Source organism: Octopus bimaculoides, chromosome 9, assembly GCF_046866305.1.
Source record: "Octopus bimaculoides isolate indiv1 chromosome 9, ASM4686630v1, whole genome shotgun sequence".
NCBI classification, from domain to species: domain Eukaryota; kingdom Metazoa; phylum Mollusca; class Cephalopoda; order Octopoda; family Octopodidae; genus Octopus; species Octopus bimaculoides.
Genome location: NC_142936.1, coordinates 20719666 through 20746649, shown reverse-complemented (window position 1 = coordinate 20746649; position 26984 = coordinate 20719666). Strand labels below are relative to the sequence as shown.

The following is a 26984-nucleotide window of genomic DNA, read 5'->3' as shown; positions in this document are numbered from 1 at the left end:
ACACACAGAGTTCAGTCCCACTGTACGGCACCTCGGACAAATCTTTAACTCTAGCTCCAGACTAACTAATGTCTTGTGAGCGTATATGGGAATTTGGTAAGTGGGAGCGAAATTGATCCCTCCTTGTATGTAAATTTGTGTTCGTGCGTGTGTGTGTGTGTGTGTGTGTGTGTGTGTGTGTGTCCACTGTAATTAAGTGATTACGCAAAAGAGACCGTTGTAATAAGTGCCAGACTTGAAGTACTGAAGTTGATTTGTTCAATTAAAGCCTTCAAAGGCGATACCCCAACCATGGCTGCAAATCAATGACCGAAACAAGTATAAAGAACTTCTATGGATGTGTGGGAGTGTGTGAAGGTGCAGTGGGCTCCTGTGGAGTTTCCATCAACCAAATTCAATTCACTGTAGTAGAAGTCACTTGCCCAATCTGTCACGCATATATTTATTTACTATGTTTATAGAGAAACAATATATGAAATTGTATTTATTACAGTCTGGTGTTTAATTTATCGACCACAAGCTGAATGTAAGAGGAAATTGGACGATAATCCATTTGAATCGCTGATTTGCCATTCCAAAACCTTGACAAGGACAAAACTGCAAATTGTAAAAGAGGGAATTGCTTGAACAGATATATCGACTCTGGTATGATGAAAGTTAAAACTGACCTCGGTTCGATTTGAACACAAAGGCCTGGATCTTGGCTGACGCTTCCATCATTCAAGTCTACCTACTGACCTTATGATAGTATTGGTTTCACAATCTGGCACAAGGTCAGCAACTTTGGGGAAGGAGATAAATCCATTGCACCGATCTCAGTGCTCAACTGATATTTATCTTATTTACACCAAAATGATGAAAGGCAAAGTCAACCACGGCAGAATTTGAACTCAGAACGTAAAAAGGGACGAAATGCCGCTGAGCATTTTTGTCTGGCATGCGAGACTGCCAGCTCGCCCACCTTATAATAATATTGATTTGTAATATAGACAGAAGGTCAGGAATTTATAGGGAAGGGAAATTTGATTATATTGAAGAATGAAACACATGTTTGTACTCGGGATTTGTACTCCCAATGTAAAGGGCCGTAACTGCAAGACATTTTGTCCTACGTTCTAACAATTCTTCCCATTCCAGCATACTTATAGCAATGATAATAACTGTTTGCCCTATGCTGCTTGATTATTACTTAAGACTGAGTTCAATAAACTAAAAGACAAAATATCTTCCGATTAAATCTGTTGGTGTTTTGATTTCAAATTTCTCCAAGGTTTACTTTGTTATTCATTCTTCTGGCGTCAATAAAGTAAGATCCAAAGTCCTGATTAAAGATTAGAATAAATTTATTCGACTTGATCTTTTATAAAATTTGTGGCTTCATTCATATGTTGAATATCAATTCTATTATTGGCTAAATCAATGGAAGGCAGAATCCGACAAAATTCCCTGCAGTATTTCGTCAGGGTATTTTTATATATTCGACTTTGACTCTTATACTTGTAGGAGTGTACAAGATATATAGTAGTCATGTAATGGAGGAGATTAAGTGCCACATCTCTTCCCACAAAAGTTTGACCTTGTGTCTACATTAGAAATACTTATTATTAGTGTTGTGGTGGAAGGTAGTGAACTGGCAGAATTGTCAACGCGTCATTTTTTTCAGCTCTTTGGTTTCTGATCTCAGAGCAACGGTCAACTTTGCCTTCCATCCTTTCGGGTCGATAGCATAAGTGTCAGCTGAGCACAACGGAGGTGTAATCGACTGACCCCCCCCCCTACTCCATATCTTTACGTTCTAAGCTCAAAATCCCACCACAGTGTGCGAGGTCCTTTCGTCTTTTCAGGTTTGATAAAATGAAGTATCAGTCAAGTACTGATTTGATGTAATTTATTTCACCCCTGTCCTCAGTGTTGCTGGCCTTGTGCCAACATTTGATACCATTATTGTCAGGATAGGCAACAAGATTGCTAGATTTCCAGATATAATTAACGTTTATTGATATTTAATAACGTACATTCTAAACTCACACCTCACCGAGGTGACTGAACCAGTTATCTTTCCTGCGTCGATAAAATAGATACCAACCATGTACTGAGGTTAATTTAAATAATCGTGTCTCCATATTTCAATATTTAAATAAATTTCTCACATTGCGTCAATTTGTTAATACTTTTATTTCTCCTTTATCCTAACCCTTGCCACTTACCCTTTTAGTTGGGTCTTTCGGAATATTGTCTTTATTTCTTTCTTAATTGAAAGTTAATCATATTTCATTATTGCATTGTTGTGCTGGTAGTGGTAGTGGTGGTTGAGCTTTTTGTTCCTTTTGTTTCCTCATAATGTTTAGAATGTCACGTAATCATTAAAATTCGTTTTACTTACGCATTGATATTTTCTTCATTATATCAATTGCAATATCTACTGCTTATCAATATTTTTGAATTGCCTTAGCTTCATCATAAATTCTTCCTTCTATCAAATTCAATTATTTTGTTTGAAGTGAATTTCGGTATTTTCTTCGTACTCAACATTCATCATAGTTTTACTGTAAATTAGCATAAAATTAACGTTGAATTTGGTACTTCAGTTGCGATCTTGTGTTGACAATCTCAGACCTTCAACTATATTTGTACTGTTGCGTCAGAAAATACTTGAAAGGGAAGCACTTTAGCATCTTAGGCCATCGCTATTGTTATCGTTAACATATTTTTACGGGTGTCGCAGAAGTATTTTAAATTTCCCAACCTCCAGTGCTTGGTTTTTTCATCACAATATCTCTTTATCAAATTGCTCTGAGGGCTTTATCTCCTATTTCTGTGGACTAAAATGTATTACATATAAAATAAGCACTTGGCCGAAACAGTCAGGATGAGACTTATTTTATAGACTGCAAAGATGAAAAGAAAAAGAAAATTTTTCCTTAAGTTTTAAATTCTGCATGTAAATTAATAGCGAAATATCCCAAAGTATTCGATGTGATTTTTGACCTGACATTTCCTTTGAAAGCAAAAGTATAAACCAAAATAAATAATATATTTGTGGTAAGAGAAGCTAGATCAAGAATACGATCAAGCATGCAATCCTTTAATTAATGAAATTAAGACTAAAACTCCTAATTAATGAAATTAAAACTAAAATTGCCTCACATTAGAAGTTTTCGTATTTTACTGACAATTTCATGGAGGAGAAAATTGCTAAAAATATGAACTATGAAGGAAAAAAACAGCAAAAATAAGTTTCATTGGAGCCAAGGGGGCATAATAAAAGTGCCGAAATGTTGCAGAACCTCAGTATAATACAAACGTGGGAACAAAAGTCAAACATATTGTGATGATAGAAATTTCGGTAGTGAACATCAAAATTATAAAGCCCCTTTTGATATCCTACAAAGATATTTCTTTAATAACTGAAACTTTCCCAAAAGCAAGACCACTTAATGATTGTAGTAGAGAACCAACTTTATAATCTAGGGACACAGAAGACAACTTTATTAGGTCCCAAAGAAGATTTTAGGCCAAAGTTTTCTTGATGTAGTTATTCACAAACCATATCAATAGATATCTAGATGTATCTTCAGAGAATAAATACATCCAGAAAGTGCAGAGGTGACTAAAGGACAATTACTAATCGATTAATTTATACTTCATGGTTATACACTTCACGATCATAAAGTCATGGGTAGTGCCTTATATCCGTGAATAAGGTCTTTCATTTCGCGTCACTCCAGTCAATTCAGTTGTAAGTGAATTCATTTGTGTACTGGTACAGCCCACTCTTGTTTCTTTATTGCCCACAAGGGGCTAAAGATAGAGGGTCAAACAAGGACAGACAAAGGGATTAAGTCGATTACATCGACCCCAGTGCGTAACTGGTACTTAATTTATCGACCATGAAAGGATGAAAGGCAAAGTCGACCTCGGCGGAATTTGAACTCAGAACGTAAAGACAGACGAAATACTGCTAAGCATTTCGCCCAGCGTGCTAACGTTTCTGCCAGCTCGCCGCCTTACAGCCCACTCTTACCCTCCCACTGTCAGACCCTAGATGTGCCCCTTGATGAAGGATGAACGGATAGAGAGGATGTCTAATTTCACGCCTATATAAGCATCTAAAACGTGTAGCCAAGTCATGCTTGCTTGCTACAGCAGACTACAATGTCAACTATACTTTAAGAATGAAGAAAATGGTTTACAATTCTTTCAGTGACATAAAAGAATTGGTTTCTCATTCGTTGATCATAGAATATATAGAAAGGATCACAAGTACCATACAATAAATCTGGATGTTCTGTTGTGACGCATGGTTATATTCTGTGTTTTGTCGAGGGTATACTATGTGTGGTGGCTATATATTTTGTTGAATACGTCTATGAGGACTACTTTCATCTTTATCAACATTTAGATTTTACTTCTTTTCCCCTCTATAGTTAGTCTTTGTTTTGCTGTAATGTCCCTATGTTTCGTTTGTAGTGGGTTCAGTGGCATTTTCTTTGCTCGAGAGATTATTTACCGTATGTGAGGTCCTTTCTCTAATATCGTTTTCTTTCTTTGGCCGAGTCATATATTTTGTTTGTACTGCATTCCGTGGTAGCATATTTTCATTGATTTGTGTTATAACTACATTGATTTGTAGTTTAAACCTTGATTTGTGTTATAACCACGTCGGTTTGTAGTTTAAATATAGTTAGATGCTTTGTTTTATCTTCAGTGTTCATTTTCGTACAACTTATTCTTTTACAATTTTTTTATTATGTATTTCCGTATGTTCGCTATGGTGTTTGTTTTTTGAGGTGTTTTTTTTTTTCTCACTTCTATACTTTATTTTGTCCATTACTCGTACATTTCACTTAGTGATGTCGTGTCTAATGGCTATAGCATTGACGTGTAATAAGAATATATAATTTCAATACACTTTTACTCACACAATTTTCTCTTCTATTTTTCGTATTTCAGGAGTTAACAGTACAAGGAAGTTGATTTTTTTTTACTTGATTGATTCTTGTTCATCTGGTAAGAAGAACCTGCAAACTTGTATCAAATTTTAAAACGAGAGATAAACGTTGAATATTACTTGAAAGACAATACCCAGTAAGGAAAACTAATAACGGCATGAAACAAACCAAAGCAATAAATATTCTCTACAACAATACACAACTCAAGAAAAACAAAATCATTGATGAGGATATTAGAGTATTCGGTTGCCCGAGAAAAGACCGAATCGCTTGAAAAGTTACTTATCGTTTCTTTTACTTGAAACTTATTATGTCGAACCTCTTTTGCTAAGTTACGGGGGCGTACACAAACCAACACTTGTCGAGTGGTGTGGGACAAACACAAAGGCACAAGCTTCCACACAGTTTCCGTCTACCAAATCCATTTACAAGACAATGGTCAGCCTGAGGCATTAGGAGAAGACACTTCTCCAAAGTGATTTGCAGTGGAACTGGACCACGTGGCTGGAAAGCGAGCTTCTTAACTATACAGTCATGCCTGCACCTATGAAATATTTTCTTGAAGATATCCTCACGTATACCAGTACTCCAGTACATACTCCAAAATTGATGATCCAAATATCAAGATGATCATATGTACGTATAAAATCCACCCTTCCATCTATCTTTCTTTTCTGCCCACTATTCGTGGTGGCGGGAAGTCCTCGGGTATCTCCTCCATAGGGCCATATCAGAAGAGACCACTATTACACTTTCCCGCTGGATTTCCAAGCGTAAACAACTGATATTATGGATATTATCCAACCATCTCATTTTTGGTCTATCCTGAGGTCTCTTGCTGGTTGACTCGGCTTGAAGAATTCGTCTTGCGTTTCGTCTTGCGACTTTCTATCCAGTTGCCCATAGTAGTGGTGCTGTAACTCGACCAGGAGACTCTCTTCTCCGAACCATGCATCCTGTCGAGTAACGTTACTTCAAAGATCCGTCGGAGGAATTCCATTTTGGCCGCTTGTATTCGTAATCATACTTTTACAGTCATTACCCAATATTCATAAACATAAACCCTACTCTTTGTAAAAGAAACTGAAGAGTCCTTATGAGGCAGAGAATAAAGATCTCTAATCGCTTAAATAAACAAGTTATTGACAGCGAGAAATCCCTCCTAGAAAAGAAACTTTTAGAGATCGGAAATAAACTGAGACTACTTCATGAATAGGAGAGGATAGAAAGAGAAGCCAAGGCGAAAGAGTTTGCCTCAGTGCAATACAAGATAGGTGAAGTACTAAATAAGCAATTTCAGAATGTCTTCACCTCTCCACTGGGAAACTGGCAAGTGGGCGAGCCTAAAGAGTTCTTCAACACTGAAGACCTACATGGGAAAAGGGCAACCATCGATTACACCGACATAAAAGAGGAAGATGTAATATCAGCCATTGATGAGACGAGCTCAAACTCAGCAACGGATCCGGATAGATTTCCGGTTGTTCTCCTAAAACCATGCAAGAAAGCTCTCGCAAAACCTCTGCAGATACTTTTTCAGAGTGCCCTCGCATGTGGAGAACTTCCCAAACTGTTAAAAGAGTATCATATGCCCTGTCCACGAAGAAGGAAGCAGAGCAGATGTTAAAAATTACAGGCCTGTCTCTCTAATTTCACATGGTAGCAAGATCATGGAACGCATTGTCGGAAGGAGAATGATCACGTTTCTGGAAGAGAATAGTTTGCTCACAAACGCACAACATGGTTTCCGCCTTGGGAAGAGCAGTCTCACACAGCTGCTACAACATTATGATTGGATACTGAAATAACAGCTCAACCACTCAGATGTGGATGTAATATATTTCGACTTTGCCAAAGCTTTTGATAAAGTTGATCATGAGATGATATGTACAAACTACGCGACCTTGGTATCACTGGAAAACTGGGAGAGTGGGTGCACGACTTTTCACAGGACAGAAGGAGGCAGTTGCAGCCAATGATGCTCTCTCTGGGGAGACATCAATCCGCAGTAAAGTTCGTCAGGGAACTATACTGGAACCACTTCTGTTTGTGGTTCTCTCTAACATGCCGTCAGTCGTACGGTCAGCCACTCTCACCAGCTACGCTGCTAATACAAACGTGTCACAGGCGGTCAAGAGACCTGATGACGTAGTAAAGCTGCAAAATGACCTGCATGCAATAAATAAATGAGCTGATGAAAATAGCATGCAGTTCAATGCTGATAAGTTTCAAGCACTCCGCTTTCGGACCACAGACTACAATCGGAATACATAGGAACAGGAGGTATTGCAATCCGAGAGTTAGAATTGGTACATGAAATGGGAATTCACATGAGTAGTGATGCAATAGTCCACGTGAGTATTGTCAGGATGGTAACACTGTGCAGAAGAGTAGTTGGATGGATCCTTATATCATTCAGAACTAGAAATAAGGATACCCTGATACTCCTATGGAGAACATTTGTCCTCAATCGTCTGGATTACTGCTCCCAACTGCGGTCGCCGCAGAGCGTCATATTGCTGGCTGAACTCGAGGCGATGCAGCGCCACTACACAAAGAAGATTGACTCGGTGAAACAGATGAGCTACTGGGAGAGCCTATAAGAACTGAAGCTCTACTCATTGGAGAGAAGGCGAGAAAGGTATGCAGTGATATACATATGGAAGATCCTGGAAGGTGTAGCTCCCAACTTTGGATGGCACTACATAATACCAAAAATACTGTCTTCTTCATCTCAGATAAGGACCCTGTATTGTAACGGCTTGAGTTTCAGGGAACCGCAACTGTTTAACTTCCTACCAAGGAAGCTAAGGGATATGCAAGGTGTAGATGTGGAAACCTTCAAGAAGCACCTGGACAAATTTCTATATGAAATCCAGATGAGTTCACATTGCGGCAGGAAGCAGAAAGAAGAGCAGCTTCGTCCAATTCGCTTCTTCACCAAAAACAGTACCGAAAGGAGACCCCAAAACACTGAAAGGCAGTGCTCCAGTGTGGCCCCAGACTCTGGCTGAAACCAGTTGTACAAAAAAATAATAAAATAAATATATATATATATATATATATATATATATATATATATATATATATATATATATATATATATATATATATATATATATTATTTACTGATCTCATTACAAATTATACCATTCGTTTAGGTGTTACCTCGGGTGATATTCACAAAAGTCAAAGAAAATGATTATGGATTGATACTGAAGTTGAGCAGGCAGATGTTTCGATATATTTAGCTTCCAGCTGAATTACTATTACAGAAAAGTAATAAAATTGTGCATTCTACAAAGGAAGAATGAAGAAACTATGGACGCAATGCTGCGAGCTGGCAGAAACGTTAGCACGCCGGGCGAAATGCTTAGCGGTATTTCGTCTGCCGTTACGTTCTGAGTTCAAATTCCGTCGATGTCGACTTTCCCTTTCATCCTTTCGGGGTCGATAAATTAAGTTCCAGTTACGCACTGGGGTCGATGTAATCGACTTAATCTCTTTGTCTGTCTTTGTTTGTCCCCTCTATGCCTCTTGTGGGCAATAAAGAAATAAGAAACTATGGACGCAAGAATGTCTATAGGATTGGTGAATGTTCAAAGATTTGTTTCTCATAGCTTGACGTAGCTTCTCATATCCTGGCGTCGCTTCTCATAGCCTGACGTGGCGTCCAGTTCGCCAACTGACGCCTCACGAGTGAAAAACAAAATTAAAAACCAAAAACGCGTATAAAGATCCCATCGTTGGATTTATATTTACCAACACAGTGTGTTAACAAGTATAAAAAGTTAATACTGGTCAAAATATATTTCTCTTTCTTTTACTTGTTTAAGTCACTGGACTGCGGCCAGGCTGGAGAACCGCTCGGAAGGGTTTTTCGTCGAACAAATCGACACCAATACTTTTTTCATTTTTCTGGAAGTCTTGTACTTATCCTATCGGTTCCTATTAGCGAACCGCTAATTACATGGACGTAAACAAGCCCACACCAGTTATCAAGCGATGGTAGGAAAAAACAGACATAACGATACACACACACACACATACACACATCTATGCATCTATAAACGACAAGTTTCTACACATAGTTTCCGTCTACCAAATTCACCCATCATTAGTCATTCCATGGCTATAGTAGAAGTCATTTGCCCAAAGTGTCGCGTACTGGGAATAAACCTGAAGCTCTAAGGTTGCAAAAATGCACATCTTGCTGGTGTCGATTGTAATTTTCACATTTCTTGTAACAATTACTCAGATTTATTTAATTCACTAAAACCCAGCGCTATATTCTTTTCTACTCTAGGCACAAGGCCCGAAATTTTGGGTAAGGGGGACAGTCGATTAGATCGCCCTCAGTACGCAACTGGTATTTAATTTATAGAACCCGAAAAGAAGAAACGCAATGTCGACCTCGGTAGAATTTGAACTCAGAACATAAAGACAGACGAAATACCGCTAAGCATTTCGCCTGGAGTGCTAACGTTTCTGCCAGCTCGCCACCTTAAAACCAACGCTATATTAGTGGTTTTGTGACAATGTTAGAAATCATTAATGTTCACTCGTTTGCTGCAGACCGAATCTCTCCACCATCAATCTCTCTCTCTACGTCGTCTCATTCACAAACTCTGATTTTACGTGACAGTAATTTATAAGATATAAGATTGAAGTGCATTTATCGCAGCCTATTTTAAGCTGTTTTCTTTTCTTAGTCCATTCTTTTAAATTTCAAATAATGCAACTTGCTCGAAATTGTACGGAATATTTATTATCTCCTATTTATTTATTCATCACTTGAAATTGTTTCAATTGAATTTTAACGTAGATTCAAACCCATTGTGGAAATCTTATAAAAGACGAATAAGAAATAAAATACAACTATAAAACCTATGAAAAATATGTCGTAATTAATTCAGATACTTACCGAAAAAGCAAGACGCAAATATAATTGAATACAAAATGCAGAAAATAATCTTCACGCGTAACTGATCAAAAGGATTTACAAATTCATTCCAGATTTTCTCTGTTGTATAATTGTTTGATATATTAAAATTTTCGGGAAGCATTCTGCTTGAGTTCTTCAGAAGTGATATACTCCGCTTCTATTTGAAGTAATATATTAATGTTTCTGTTTGAGGCTGGCGCTGCTTTTAGAAATGAAATTTTAATCCTATATTGAAAATATACTTCTTACCATTGTGCCGCCTTGTGTGTTGCAGAAGTTTCGCTTTCCAGTGTAAACTTTAAAAAAAAAAAAAATGAGTACAAATTAGTTTGAATTCAAAATGTTTTAAAACGATACAAAATTAACCATACCATTTACAATAGATGGACAAGACTGTTATTATCGTTAGTAACACAGAGAGTTAAATTGACAGAATAGTTAGAGCATCAAATAAAATGCCTTGCTATATTTATTCTACTTTTTCACATTCTGATTTCAAATGCCAATGAAGTCAACCGTGCTTTTAATCATGCTAGAACCCGTCAAGCCCTTCCTCTAAATTTTTCATTTTTATTTTGCTTGGTGCCTAAATTAGAAACCATTATTTTTATTAGCTCATTGTGTTGAAATTGCAGAATCGTTAGTGTATCGAACAAACTGCATTCCGGTACTTAGTCTAACACTATACATTCTAAGTTCAAATCCCGCCTTTTATCTCTCCGAGGACAATTTTGCCTTTCACCTCTCCGTGGTTGATCAAATAAAGTACCAGTCAAATATTGGTTTCACACTTTGGCACAAAGCCAGCAATTTCGGGGTAGTGGGTAAGTCGGTTACATCGACTCCAATGATAAATTGGTACTTATTTAATCGACCCCGAAAAGATGAAAGGCAAAGTCGACCTCGGCGGAATTTGAACTCGGAATGTAAAGACGGATTAAATGCCTCTAAGCATTTTGCCCGTTGCACTAACGATTCTTGATTTTTTATTGCCCACTAGGAGCCAACATAGAGGGGACGACACAATCTGATTTTGGGGTCAGATACAAACAAATTGTATAACATAAGGTGATATTAAAAATTCAGTACAAAATATAAATACGAATGATAAACACAACAAAAAACAAAACAGATGGAGTGATGGTTAAGCTCTTGACCCCATGAGCCCCAATCCACCACTGATACCGATGGTAGACCTTTGTCATGTTCACGTGGTTACACTCATATACAACATTCGTACCACATACTTCCATCTATCATTAAACATTTTCTCTGACAGGCATCTTCTCTCCAGCCTCACTTTCCTTTTCAAATGATAAGTGAAATATCCTTGTAGATCGAGGCCAGAGATGAAGCTGTTTGTCATTACTCCTTTCATTCTTGTCTTCCATACCGCTTCTTTCGCGATTGCGACTACTATGGGAAAACAATGCTTATCTTCTTTCGTCAGAAAATCAGGTGGGTCAATTTTTAAAATTGACTCAGACGATAGCTGAACTTTTACTGTAACAGACAACAGATATTCCGCATAAGCCCACACCTCCGACACACCTGGGCACTGAACAATAGCGTGCAGGATGGTTTCCATTCCTGCCTGCATCTTGGACAGATCGGTGTGTCGCTTTGACCGTGTCTTGCGAGCTTATCTTGAATGGGCAAGGCTCCTCGGTAACACTTCCAGGTCAAAGACTTTTGGAAATTACCCAGTGTCTTCGGCCCGAATGTACGTTCGATCAGACTGTCTAGTTGATTATCCTCGATACCTAGGGTCACCCCCCCCCCCACCCCACCCAAGGAATCGTCACATTTAACATCTACCAAACCACTATAGACAAATGCAGTTGAACCACCGGCGCTGGCATTGCCCCAGTGACAGAGTAGCAGGGGTGCCTTACGGCACTCCGAACGCCATGTACCCAACTTACATCTTCGATAGCACCAGGATTCTCGTCCACCGAAACTAGTGAACGTGGGAAACATCTGTTTCGCCAGCGGAGACCACATCCGTTCACCACCCAGGAGGAGTCAAAAATGCTTCAACCTCAACGCATGTCTACGCATCAACAGTCAAGGCATCCTTAGTCCTCCCTTTAACGGTTTTTGACAGCACATAGAACGTCTCACAAGTGGTTTCGAGCTCTTCCACGAAAAGCGAAAGAGCTGTCTTTCCAATTTGGGCAACCACGAATCATTGGCCACCTCCGCCCTCCCTTTCGGGGATAGCCATCGCCAGGACCAGGTTATGACTATGTTGTTCACCCTGCTCGAAACCTCAGCCCAGTTCTTTTCTACCTTGAGATGTGGCCCAAACCAGACTCCTAGCGACTTGACCGGTCCCTCCGTCCAACGTCCCACAACGCTGTCTGGAGGCGTCGACTTCCCCTCCAGGTGCTGAGTTGCATGCTGACTGACTTATCCCGATTAATCTTTGCTCCTGCCACCGTCTCGTAGACCTCAATGGCCTCGCATACCTTCTGTAGGTGTTCTATTTTGGTCACGATGAAGGTGATGTCATCCACATAAGCTGAAACCGTCTCTCTACTGCTTGGCGCTCTCAGGATGTCACTCAACTTTCGCTCAAGAGCCATCACGTACAAAAGCGTTGAGAGTTCACACCCTTGACGAACCGAGCATTTGATACAGAACGGTTTGGACAGAAAACCGTTCACCCGAACGATCTAGTCGATGTTATACAATTGAATTATCCTCCTAAGGAAGCCAAGACCCAGGCCGAACTGTGCAAGAACAGACACCAGGTAATGATGGTCAACCCTATCAAATGCCTTAGCATGGTCTAAATGGACCACTTCCCCACCCTTACCACAACTCTGAAACCCCTCTAAGGTGTAGCGTAGAAGGTGGAGATAGTCCCGAATGCTTCTGCCGAGGATGCCATAAGTTTCTGCCTCCCCGATCAGGCCATCCGCTACACGCACCAACCTTTTTGCTAGCACCTTGGCTAAAATCTCTGTGTTAAAAACTCTGTGTTAAGCAGAGTGATCGGCCGGAAATTATCTAAACAATCCCCCTTGTCCGGGCCCTTTGCGATCAGTGTCACCACTCCCCGGCACACAGATCTGGGAACAAACCCATTCTGTTGTTAGTTCGTGTACACACTGGCAGATGCTCGAAGAAGTCTGGCATACTTCTATACACCTCGTAGGGTAGACCATCCAGTCCCGGTGACTTATGCCATAGTCTGCTATAGTCTCAATTACTTCCTCAGGTGTGATCGGCCCTTCACAAGACTCCGCATTCCGCCCCGAGAGGCGCGGCAGACCGGTGAAGAAGTCTGGTAGGTCCCTCCTACTGTCCGATCCATCGCTTCCCCTGAAAAGCTGGGAGAAGTGCTCCTGAAAGGCCTCACACATCTCCTCGGATTCGTTTATCAACTCACCTTGATGGTTCACCAAAGATCGTACTGTGGAATCATTTCTACGCTGGGCTTCCACCACTCGGGCCCGTTCAGTGCCCTTGATTCCCTCGCAACCCACTGCACGTAGTCTAGCCCTGACAATGAATCCCATGTGCTTGGCTTTGAGATGCTGGTTTAGTTCCAGTTTCTTCGCCTTCAACTGGGTTGCACTGCAACTCCTCATGGCTTCCTTTATAGCCCTAACTAAACCCCGTTCCTGCCTACGTTCACTAGCCACTAAACCTATGCTATATCTAATAGACTCGAATTTAATGGTTCGTTTGAGGGCATACCATCATTTATTATTAATGATGGCTCTTGTTAAAGTCCTCTGTATCAACAACTTAATCCGCTCTCCGTACTCCTCAATCGCCAAAAGGGACGTATTGAGTTTCCAGTAGCCAGATCCTTGTCTATATACTTTATCTAGGTTCATCTCACAAGTGACCAACTGATGATCACTGTAGCTGACCGGATAAAATTGTGGGCACTTAGCTATGTTCTTATCTGCTTTCCTAATTCAGATGTTATCTAAATCTAAGTAAGACCTTAAAGACCCGTCGCCAATTGACCATGTTCACAATGAAGTGTTCGGGTGCCCATCCTATATAGATCTGCTAGCTGAAAACGACTTAGCAGTTCCCGGAATCCAATGTTACTTCTCCTATCTGTTCTCGAGATCCAAAAATCTACACGTGCTTCGCAGATTGTGTTAAAGTCTCCTAACAAAACTAGTGAATGTGACGTACCCAGAAACTTCTCTAGGTCACTAAAATACTCACTTTGACCGGAATTGGGTGCATAAATCGTAACCAGACTGATCCACTTACCACAACTGAATGTCAGGTCCATGACGACCAGCCTACCTTCTGGATAGGAAAAAATTAACCTTTTCTCTGAAACCCGGTTTCTTTTCAATAGGACCCGCCCGCCGGTCAACCTAGAGAAATGAATTTCTCGTAGCCGCCCAGCAACGGGAGCAGATTTCTTGGCCCTTTTAACCAGGTTTCAGTAGCTACAGCTACAATAACAACCAAATTGCGTGAATTGATGTCATTTAGGAAGCGCCCTTTCTTCCAATTCGACGTCAGGCCACACACATTTAAACAACCAACGTGAATTGACATGAGCGTCTTATCTTTTTATCCGGTAGAAGAAGATGAAGAAGGAGGTGAAGAAATCCCCACCTCTTCTTTTTTTCTCGGAATCGTGGGATTGGCGGAGGTGGGCCCTCAAAAATTATCTGTGAAAAGTCTTTTCGCAGAGGGCCTACATCTTTTCTAAAATCATTCCATAAAATGTAATAGTTCTTTACGTCTATCTGATAGATGTCTTAATTGATATATTTATTGGATATACGCTTGGCAGACTTAACATTCTGCAACCGCTTTCTTCTTTGGTTTTATTTCCGATGCTTTTGTTGGGGAGGCTGGGTGAATATTTCTCTTCCCGATATTTTCCCCTTGGTTGCTGCTTCCACTTTCTGCTTCTTTTATTTCTTTCTCTTCTTCCTCTTCTTCATTTTCTTCCTGAGGAGGGCTACATTCGGCCCGCACGTGGTTCAGCTTTCCACAATTAAAACAACGCCGTTGTCTGCCCTCTACAAACACTACCAGGCTCTCCTCCCCTATCTCAATGGTCTCTGGTATTTCTTCCAGCGTCTGAGGTTCCGTCTGGATTAATATGTTTAGTGTTTGGTCTTGCCAAATTTGTTTTTCCGTGACAGTGGCTTGGAGGAGTGTGATTTTTTCCTCCAAGTCCATCGTCACAGCTGCCACAAGCCAGGCTGCATCCATTTCCGGTGGGATTCTAGTTATTCTTACTTTGGAGGTTATCCTCCCAATATACATTGGAAGGAGAATTTACCTCGTCCGTTCTCAATGTTTTTATTGAGCGAATTTGAGCTTTCTTCTCGTTCACCATTCGAACCTCCACTGTGCCGAACCTTCTTCCTCTTGTGACGTATTCAATGTCTTTCCAAATGTTATTTAAACATTTTTCTACTGCTTCCTCCTTCACTTGATCTATTTTCTTAGATTTAACATTAAAAGTTTCAGGAATAATTATTTTTCTCTTCTCAGTTTCCATTAATTCTTTTGGTGGAATTATTTCCACTTTTGTGTCTTCTTTTTTCAACATATTTTATATTTTAGCAGTTTGCGTTTTTCTGCCGTAATTTGTCTTATTTTTCCTCCTGTTGCCGAAGCAAAACTTTTTTTGACTCTCCCTGGTGTGCTTACGTCCCCGTAACTTAGCGGTTTGGCAAAAGAGACCGATAGAATAAGTACTAGGCTCACAAAGAATAAGTCCTGGGGTCGATTTGCTCGACTAAAGGCGGTGCTCCAACATGGCCGCAGTCAAATGACTGAAACAAGTAAAAGAGTAAAGAGTAAAGAGTATATGAACTATTTTCTTCTCAAAACCAATTCTTCGAAGCTTTTCACCATAGTAATCTGCATTTACGTTGAAAATACGCTTGTTGACAGATCAGAAAATCTAAGAGAATCATTCCGACCTAAATTTGTTGGTTTCAAATTTTGACACAAGGTCAGCAATTTCGGGGAATGGAGTAAGTAGATTATATCGACCCCAGTGCTAACATGATACTTATTTTATCGACCTCGGAAGACAAAGTCTAACCCGGCGCCATTTGAACTAAGAATGTTAAGTCGGAAGAAATGTCGCTAAGCATTTTGTCTGGCGCAGTAATGATTCTGCCAGCTCACCGTCTGTTTCTAACTAAAATATCAATAAGTAATCTAGTGTGATTAGAATGAATCTTTCGTTTGTTATACAATCTGATTATAAGGTAACACCTTGCTTAAAGGGATGTAACGAATATACGTAAAAATTTATCACCATTCTTTTATTTCTTCATGCTATGTTTGGAATATCGATGCAAAACTACAAGATACTTCAAACTATAAAGGAACACATGGAGTTCTAAACATTGGCTCTATGCCGTATTCTATATACCTCATAATCTCGTCACTATGTATATGAGTCGACATTTTCTACTACTGCCTTTCTAAAATTTAAGACGATGGGGTGTGATCTGAGAAAAATGTTGCCGTTATACTTTGTAGGTCATTCGCCCATACTGAAACTTTCTTATATTGTTCATCATAGCCTTTATCTGGAGGTTTTATTTGTGAGAGCTCTGGCTGTTATTTTCAGTAGGTTGAGCGGTAACTGAGTTATTGTGCGTGTTCAAATGTTGATATGATGATAAAAGTGTTTAATATGCAAATGAGTGCTCGCGAACACTAGAATACGTTAGTTTCATTATTTGTAGAAGAAAAACAAAACATATCCTTCACACGCAAGCTATCATCACATAGAAGTAACCAAGTTTTCGTTAACTGTTTTAGGTGTCTAAACAGTTACGAGCAGCCATAAACACCCTTTCAGTCCACTTTGACCCAGCAGAATACCGAGGAAGTAACAAGAGAGAGAGGGAGAGGAACAGAGAGAATGGGTGTGTTCGAAAGAAAGGGTGAGTTGTTCGAGAGAGAGAGAGCAGCATCAGTGTTAAACTGATCCTCATTTCAATTAGAGTAACGCAAAATGAAGCACTTTGCTCGAGCAAATAACACACCTACCGGTCCAAGAATCGAACTCGTGAATTATTTATGTAAATATATAGATTTCAAGCAAATCTATAAATATGTAAAAGATCTAAAACATAAAATATGATTTTTGTTACATTGTAATTTGCAATGGATTTTTTCCCTAGCCAATATTTAAATTATTTTAGGATTTCTTATCTGTTAATCAGGAGGGAATATAATACCAAAGATCCGTAAAATGGACCCCAAGACTCGCAGGAGGGAACGAAGAACCTTCAAATCGGGGAGTTGCCCCGAATACTTGCAACAAAGTAAACTCACTAAAAGCCCCCACTCACCCCTCACAGTGACACAAGTAGTCGGTACATTTTAGTAAAATATTCTCATTTAAATGTCAGTGAATATGTATTACTATAAATGCTGAAGCAATTCGCAGGTAGTCAGCATAACTGATATGAAAGGTCATTAGCTCGGGGATTTACAGGTATCTTGGTTCAATCCCAAATATCGGAATTGTCATTCGGTTTTATTTTGTTCTTGAAAATATTCCCAACCAAAACTTCTATAGTTTGACTTCAGGAAGTGATAGAAGGAGGGGTTTCGATCACATTATTTTAATAAAATATTGTAAATTTTACAATTACCTTACATGTAGTTATATCGCCAAATGTGAAACCAATAATGCCTGCCAAAATTTATTGAGCGGTACCAGAGCATAAGATCGTAAAGGGTAAACTTCAAGTAGTGACTCGAGCAGATTTGGTAATATTGGATTGTACTGAGCAGATATTATTGAACCATACCAAGCAAAATTGAATTGCATTTCGGACAAGGGTTATATATGTGCGTTTGTGTGTGTGCATGCGCTCAAATATTTTACAATTCCATTTGTGTGCGCATGCATATGTGTGTCTATACCTGCAATGTGTGTAAGAAAACGCACGATGTAGTATCTTCCCCTTAACCTACCATCACACTACGACGCCAGGCATAAGGCCAGCAATTTTCAGATAGGGAATAAATCGATTACATCGATCCCAACGCTCAACTGGAACTTATTTTATCGACAAGGAAATGATGAAAGGCGAAGTCGACTCCGACCGAATTTGAACTTGGAACGTAAAGAGATACAAAATGTCGCTAAGCATTTCGCTCGGCGTGCTCTCGATTCTGCCAGCTCTCCGCCTTAGATCATTTTTAATTTTTAAAAAGCAAGTAACAAATAATGTACATTATTTACATTATTTGCAATTGACATATATCTGTCCTCATCTTGTTTGTTGTTAACACAACGTTTCGGCTGATATACCCTCCAGCCTTCATCAGGTGGCTTGGGGAAATTTCTTAGGAATGAGAACCCAAGTTCGAAATTCACCAAGACACCTGATGAAGGATGGAGGGTATATCAACCGAAACGTTGTGTTAACAACAAACAAGATGAGCCAGTAGATTATTTTAAGGAAGGGGAAGTGTATTACAACGACCCTATCACATGACTAGTACTCTTCTTATAGACCCTGAAAAGATGAAAGTCAAAGTCGAAATCGGTGGAATTTGAGCTCAGAACTTTAAGATAGCCGAAATACTGCTTCGTATTTTGTCCGGCGTGCTAATGGTTTTACCAGTAAGAAGTAATCTTAAGTAAGAAATAATCTTAAGACCTGAAGTTCTAGAGTAGCAGGTATCATCGATCACATCGACTCCATAACTCGACTGATACTTATTTCATCGACCATTAAAGGTATAATAGGTAAAGTCGATCTCAGCTGAATTTGAGCCCAGAACGTAAAGTCGGACGACATGCCGACGTAGAGGATAATGATAATATTAATATTAATAATATCATATTATCATCATCATCATCATCATCATCATCATTATTATTATTATTATTATTATTATTATTATTATTATTATTATTATTAAGACGGTGAGCTTGCCGATGCGTCAGCACGCCGGGCAAAATGCATAACGACATTTTGTTCGTCTTTATGCTCTAAGTTTAACTTCCGCCGAGTTTGACTTTGCCTTTCATCTTTCCGGGGTTGATAAAATACGTGCCAGTTGATCACTGGGGTCTATGTAAACGACTTACGCCCCACTTGAAATTGCTGGCCTTGTGCCAAAATTTGAAACCATTATTAATATAGCCTAGTTTATATGTGTAAATATGTTTCTGTGTTTATAGGTATTGATAATTTCTAATCGTTTCTGCTGTAACCGCGTACTTCATTAGTGCAAACATAAGAAAATTGCATCGGTTTTTTGTAGTTCACGCAGGTTTCAAGAACCACGTATTTTATTTTATCTTATTTTTCTCAAAGAGGAGGCATGAATCATAGTAATTAAGTTCTATAGTTTTGACTTCAGAAACATGGGGAAATGGAGAAGAAAGGGAAGGAAAGTAGAAGGAAACGATGAAAGGAGAACGAAATGATGCTACTATTTTATTTCATTTTAACCTTCTTCTTTGAATGAATTCTATTTTAACTTCTTTTTTTTTTTAATTATGTATCTGAACTGCAAACACTAATGCAGTCAACTAGTATTTGCACTGATGTCGAACACGATACCGATGCGTTTTGTGAGCAGAGATTAAAAATTATAAAAATGTGTTTTCGTATATAGATGTTGTGTGTGTGTGTGTGTGTGTGTGTGTGTGTGTGTGTGTGTGTGTGTGTGTGTGTGTGTGTGTGTGTGTGTGTGTGTGTGTGTGTGTTCCCTTCTATTTTTAATTTGAAATTTTTCTGTTATGAAAGAGCTGGTTTATCTAACAAAGATACAGAACTTCAGCGTTGGAATGTAGATAACTTCAGAAAAGTCTTGCATATCTTTACTGTTCCTCTAACATTGCGTTAGTAATGTGCGGTAAGTGGTTGGTTTCTTTTTCTAAATGCCCTAGCTTTTCCAGGTTATGAATTAGGTATTTTTTCACAAAACGAAGTGCATCAACTATTATTAGTATAAATGTAAATTTATAATCTGAAGGTATCTAAGCAGTTAACCGTAGTTATTCTCTTTCTGTTTGATTTTCGAAGAGATGTTCAGATTAGGAGGGCAGCTGATCTCTACATTTTCTTACTTGTCCTAAACAACGATATCTGTTATGTTTGCGCTTGGTAGAAACTTTGTTGGAAATATTTCATCAAAATCCTTTGTGTTGGTGTTTATGTACGTATTGAATAATGGGGATTCTTTATATTTATCCAAGGACAGTAATTTTTTCGGGTGGTGTTGTATATCCGTTTTAGTTATAATGTCGTATCGCATTGGTAGGTAGTGCCATGTTGACATTTTTGGGCAGTTGTTGATCACATCTGTGATGTCATCCACAAAATTGTGATATAGTCAACATTCTCGGTTGCAATTTGGGGCTCCAAAGACTTCAGTCTCTTTCGTTTGTTAGGTATTTTGTAGCAATTTCCACCTCCTGGATTGCAAATACATAGCTTTTACAGTGTGATCTGGTGCAAGTACAAGAAAAGTCGCACTAAAAATGCTCTGGACCTCTGCTTTACAAGTAATACGGCGCTCATCTGTAATTTTAAGATGACACTGACGATTTTCTTGAATCATAACTTAACTGAACTAACACTTCCTGGTCCGCAGAGAATTGCAGACATGCCGGCTACTAGAAGCGCCTAACACCTTTCCAGCTTGAACTTCCAAAGAGCTGATGGGAAGAGTATTCAGAAAGAATTCATGAAAGAAAACTGGTCTAATAGTCACTCTATGCAAGATATTGACATAAAACTACAATACTTTATGACAATCATGCATGACAAATGCAGTAAATTTGATCCAGAGAGAATGCCAAACCGACCGAAAAACATTATTCCCTAGCATAAGAAAATTATAATAAGACGGCGAGCAAAGATCTCAAATCGTTTAAGTGGGCCATAAAGGGTAGCGAAGAATTCTATTTCAAAAGACATTACTTGAGATTGAAAGTGAACTAAAACACTCCAATGAAAAAGAGAGGGCAGAGAAAGAAGCTAGAGCTGTGACAAATGTAAAGACCACCCTAAAGCCTTATATAGATTTGAAAAATAGTCTGCTTCAGTACGGTACAAGATGGGGCCACTGTTCGAAGTAAATGGCTCACTGACTGCAGACCCTCCAGAGGATAAGTGAAATACTGAATGTGCAATACAAAAGCGCTTTCACAACTCCGTTGGGGCATTTGGGAAAGCTATACCTAATGAGTTCTTTGACACCAAATTTCTACTCAAAGAGATAGCAATTATTCATTACATCTAAGTAGAGAAAACTCATGTAATATCAGCCATTGATGAAATGAGCATAAACTCATCCATAAGCTCTGATGGATTCCCATCAATTCTCTTAAAGAAATAGAAATGAGCTCTTGCCAGTCCACTACAGATCTTCTTCCAAAGCTTCCTTGCAAGTGGGATAGTTCTCCTAAAGTTAAAGGAAGACATAATAAGTCTTATCCATAAAGGAGGTAGCAGAGCTGATGATAAAAATTAAAGGCATATATTTTTAACAACACATGTCAGCAAAGTCATAGAACGTATTGCCAGGTGGAAGCTGATCACATTCTAAAAAGATAATGACTTATTCCCTCACACCCACGTGGCTTCCGCTCAAGAAAAAGCTGCCTTACACAGCTTCTGCAGCATTATGACTGGATGTAGAAACAACTGATTAATTGCTCAAACGTGGATGTGATATATCTCGGTTTTGCAACAGCCTTTGATAAGGCTAATCATGGGATAATATATCGCAAGCTACGGAGACTTGGAATAATAGAAAACCTGAGAGTGGTTACATAAATGCTTAAAAATAGAAGCCAAGCTGTGGAAACCGATGGGGTCATCTCCAAGGAGACAGTGATAGCGAGTGGAGTGCCTCAGGGAACTGTCTTGGAGCCCCTGATGTTTATGGTGGTTCTTTCGGATATACCATCAGTTACACAGACAGCCACACGTACTAGCTATGCTGACGGCACAAAAGTGGAACAAGAAGTCAAGGAACCTTTTGATACTAATCTTCTACAGAAAGTTCTAGATGCTATATATAAATGGGATGAAGAAAACAACATATGTGATATACGCATGGAAGTTCCTGGAAGGACTGACACCAAACTTTGGCACCGAAAGCTATACAAGCGCCCCGAAATGGACGTCACTACTCTGTTCCAAATGTCCTAGCTATCTGTTCTAGAGTATGGAACATGTATTGCAATAGCTTCAGATTCAAGGACCCATAGCTATTTAAAGGCTTACCAAAATATTTGAGAGATCTACATGATGTAGGGGTAGACATTTTCAAAAACAACTTGACTTCCTGTTATCCAAAGTCCCAGCTGGAACGACATCACGGTGAGAAGTTCAAAAAAGGTAATATCAAATTCCCCCCTTAACCAAACTCCAATCACAAAAGAAAGCCGTTCAGTATACGAAGAAGATGATAAGCCCAGTATGGATACGGCCTTTGGAGTGAAACGCATAAAAGAATAAAAGGATAGTTTACTTCTACTGTCTTTACGTTAACAGTGAAAATGAAGGAAAATTAGACACATTTTCGTCATTTCATGCTCTTTTATTCCCCGAAAGAATAAAACGTTGTACAAACAGTAAAATAAATCATCTGCAGTTTGTGGAGACGGTGTCATATCTAAGAGGACTATTCTTAACTAATTCGCTAGGTTTAGAAAATGAAAGTCTATTAACATTCCGGCAGGCCTACAGTCGTTCATGATAACTAAATCGAAATGTTAATGAAAAATATTTCCGGGCACACGACACGAGATATCGCAGAGAAATCCCACATATCTTATATGAACGTTAAGGCATTTAAAAACACTTAGATACGTGAATCGCTATGATATTTGAGTGCGTCATAATTTAACAGAAAAAAATAAATGGACCGCCTTTCTATAAGTGAATCTCTTCTCAAATGCAATAAAGACGCCCCATTTTAAAAAAAAAAGAACTATTACAGTGATGAAAAATGGCTTGTTTACAGTAATCGGGAGTAAATATTTCCTGGAGAAAACGAAATGGACCACCATCAGCTACTTGAAAAGGGGGTCAGTATACGAAGATGGGGATACTCTGTATCTCAAGCATTGGAAGGGCATTGGAAGCATCTGTATCTCAAGCATTGGAAAGGCATTGTGTATTACGAGCACCTTCCATAAAATCAGATGTAGAATTCAGACATTGTTCACAATTAGGCTTATTAAAGGTGACGGATGAAATACGCCCAGAATTTTGCCTATCCGAAGGGCGTCGTTTTCCTTCAGGACAACACTAGACCCCCATGTTTCCTCTCAGACCTGGTAGAAATTGGTACCACACCCACCATACTCACCTGTCTTTGTACCTTCGGATTACCATTTATTTCAGTCTCTACAAAATTCTTCTAATTGAAAGAACCTCAATTCTTTGGAAGACTGTCAAAACCATTTAGACTAGTTCATGTCCCAGAAAGATGCCAAGTTCTGAGAGGATGAGCTCATGAAGCTACTTCAAAGATAGCCAAAGGTGGTGGAATAAAAGTGGAACATACGAGGTTGAATCAAGATATGTACCAACATCTCAATATTGCTTCTGAATTTTACTTTAAAACTGTTCCGAACTTTTGCTCTAACCCTGTACAGAAATATATGTATAGGTTAGTTAAAATATGTTTATCAAATATTTCAACTTCTAAAAAGCAAAGTCACTGCAGTTAACGTGGAGAAAATATCTCTCTTATGGTAAAAGGTGTGAATACATCTGGTTTGTTTAGCGTTGCCATCTATCAGGAATCCCAGACATCGAAGTTTCGAGTTTTTTGTCTCTTGTCAATGGAATATATCTAAGAGCGGCAACTCTGAACAAACTTATAAAGCAATAATTTTTTGTAAAATTCAGTCGACGGTGTCGATTGATTTGCGCTAGTAGATCGCTCGATCGAGGAAAATAATGTTCGTGCATCTATCTATCTATCTATCTATCTATCTATCTATCTATCTATCTATCTATACATACATACATACATACATAAATACATACATACATGCATACACACATGCATACATACGTACATGCATGCATACACACACATACATACATGCATGCATGCATACATACATGCATGCATACATGCATATATGCACTTCGAACGTCCATCAAGTGTGTGTATAGTTGGAATGTAACGCCAACTGAACTGGTTTCTGTTTGCCCCTACAAAAGTAGCAATAATCATTTATGTATCCACGTTGTATTAATGGTTCTTTTACTGCTGATTTGAAAGTTACTTGCACGCACACTACAGCACATGATTTCATTCTACTCAATACGTGTCTGTTTGAACTTTAAAAGCTACATAAGTAGTTGTAAAAGTTTTCTCCCTATATGAAAATATAAGTGATTTGCAGATGATAACTCACTCATATATATATGTATATACATGTGTACATATATATGTGTGTGCGTGTGAGTGCGTGTGTGTGTGTGTGCGTGTGTGTGTATTATACATACATATATATATATACATACATATATACATATATATACATATAAATACACACATGTTTATGTATATGTATGTGTGTGTGTTTGTGTATACATACATAGGTGTACATACATATTTATGTATTTGCATTTCCTGTATGTTTGTATGTATATATGTATGTATGTATGTATATATGCATGTATGTATGTATGTATGTACGTATGTATCTATGTATGTATGTATAGATGATAAAACAGTCTCCGAAGTGGCTGGTGTTTGCGTCGACATGACTTGCATTGTTTAGAAAAGTCGATAAAAAGGGTACACCGAACTTGCCGTGGGGAGTAAATTTTCCACACTGTACAGCTGTACACTTTTTATCATAAACATATGTATATATATATATATATATATATGTGTGTGTGTGTGTGTGTGTGTGTGTGTGTGTGTGTGTGTGTGTGTGTGTGTGTGTGTGTGTGTGTGTGTGTACATACATACGTATAAAGTAGTCATATCTGATTTAGAACGTGTGTATTTTAACATTAAGTCTGCATGATTTCATGAATGCTTAGTATTTTTTATTTGCTAGTCATTACTATTTCTTTCCGTGTATGACGTGGTAAAGGACCGTCTTTGTTAGTGTATCTAAGTCGATTAATTTAATTTGTTATTTGTTTTTTAAATATTGTTTTAGTTTCTTTAAAGGTGACATTTATTGTTGATTAAATTGTTAATTGATTTGGGTAGATATTGATTTTGGAATATATTTAATTAAACTTTATGTTAGAATGTACGAGGGTGTGCTGAAAAGTTCATAGTCTGATTATGAAGGAGTGATGCTACAGCTGCGAAATCTTGCAAGCATTAATTTCTGCTGTTCTTATTGATAAACGCATTGTTTCGTTTCAGGTAAACTGAGATTTGACTGTTCAAAGAAGAATTTAGTACTAACTAGTAGAGATTTCTTCTGAAAATGGACAAAATTTGGTATTGTGGTGTTATCAAGTATCGGGTATGTCCTCCAAAGACATTATGCTGACATCGTTGTTACGTTAGGGGATGATGTTCCAGCTCTATCAACAGTTCAAACGTGGACAGCTGAATTTAGGAGAAAAGAGAGAGTTCAAGATGACCCAAGGTCTAGGTGTCCTGCAACTGCTACGACCGAGGGAAGCATTAATTCTATTCACCACATGGTGATAGATGACATGCGATTGACTATAAATCAAATAGCCAATGCCATTAGCATATCCCTTGAGAGATTTCAGAATATTCTGTGCAATAAACTTCATATGACATATATACATGCATGAATGTGTATGTATATATATATATATATATATATATATATATATATATATATATATATATATATATATATATAAGTATAAGTATAAGTTTACCGATAATGGTTCTTTTAGCATACCGAACTACTTGGTAAAATTATTAATTATTAATTTTACCCTATATCAGTATTGATAATATAATTCAGTCCTTGTTAGTAAACTGCAGGTTCTGCGGGATTACTCGTAGCGCACGTGGGTGACTGGGGGTAAAATGCGAGTTCTCACTCGTCTATGTAAATGGTTTTTGGATATAAGCTGTTCGATGGCGCTTGGTCGAATACGTGTGTTTTAATTATTAGCATTCTCAAATTTATAATTGAAATATTATACTGAAGACGAAATAAGTGAGTAAAAATATTTTGTACCTCTTTAATCCAGAAACTCGTATATAGTTGATCAAAGCCGGGTGGATCTTTGCCTGCGTGAGTTGGGAGTATTGCTGTCTGGGAGATAAGTTATGGTAGTGGAATAGTATTTAACTGCTATTTCTAAATTTCGGTATGTGGTGAAGCAATTTTGCTGAACCCTATTTGTAATTATGCTTATAATTATAAAAAGTTTTATAAGTTTACCGATAATGGTTCTTTTAACATACCGAACTACTTGGTAAAATTATTAATTATTAATCATACACTACATCAGTATTGACATATATATATATATATATATATATATATATATATATATATATATATATATATATATATATATAATTACATATTAACATCAGCTCTAATAATGTAAGCTTTATCTATCGTGCATACTTAGTTTGCCATGTAGGGAGCTGTCTCCGGATGCGATTCCGCTCCATATTTGACGAATAAACAAAACATATATACTGTATATGTGCGACCGATAAAGTTATGTATACAGGTTGAGTGAAAAGTAAATAGGCATTAAAAATTGGTAATAAAATCCATATTCATCTAACAAATTTATTGAAACAAATGATACATCTTCTTTATTACATGGAAAAATGAAAGAAAATCTTCATATTTCAACGTAAGCACCGGTGGCAATAACCAGTTTCCTCAAACAGCCACGGACGGAATGAACAACCTTCTGAAGGGCGTCGTCTGGGATCTCGTTGAGAACCTCCTGAATTCGCGTCTCCAAATCCTCCAGTGTGCGAGATTTTGTTTTGTACTCCTCTTTTGTACTCCTCTTTTTTGAATAAATCATTTTTCCTAGCATACAACGTTCTTACGTCTGCGTTCTTCAATTGAACTGTGAAATTTTATATATGCTAACATCTGCAAAGGAAACTTTTCTTTTCTTGGTTTCTGGAAA

At 38.3% G+C, this 26984-nt stretch overlaps 1 protein-coding gene across 1 annotated transcript in view; it reads right to left on the bottom strand.

Moving 5' to 3' along the window:
• LOC106876193 (trissin receptor) overlaps positions 1-26984 on the bottom strand; it is a 252954-nt gene that overhangs the window by 101927 nt on the left and 124043 nt on the right. Inside the window, exon 2 of the mRNA XM_089358107.1 lies at positions 9877-10193. Coding sequence (XP_089214233.1) covers positions 9877-10018 — 142 coding nt within the window. The 5' untranslated portion in view covers positions 10019-10193. The remainder of the gene's footprint in view (positions 1-9876; positions 10194-26984) is intronic.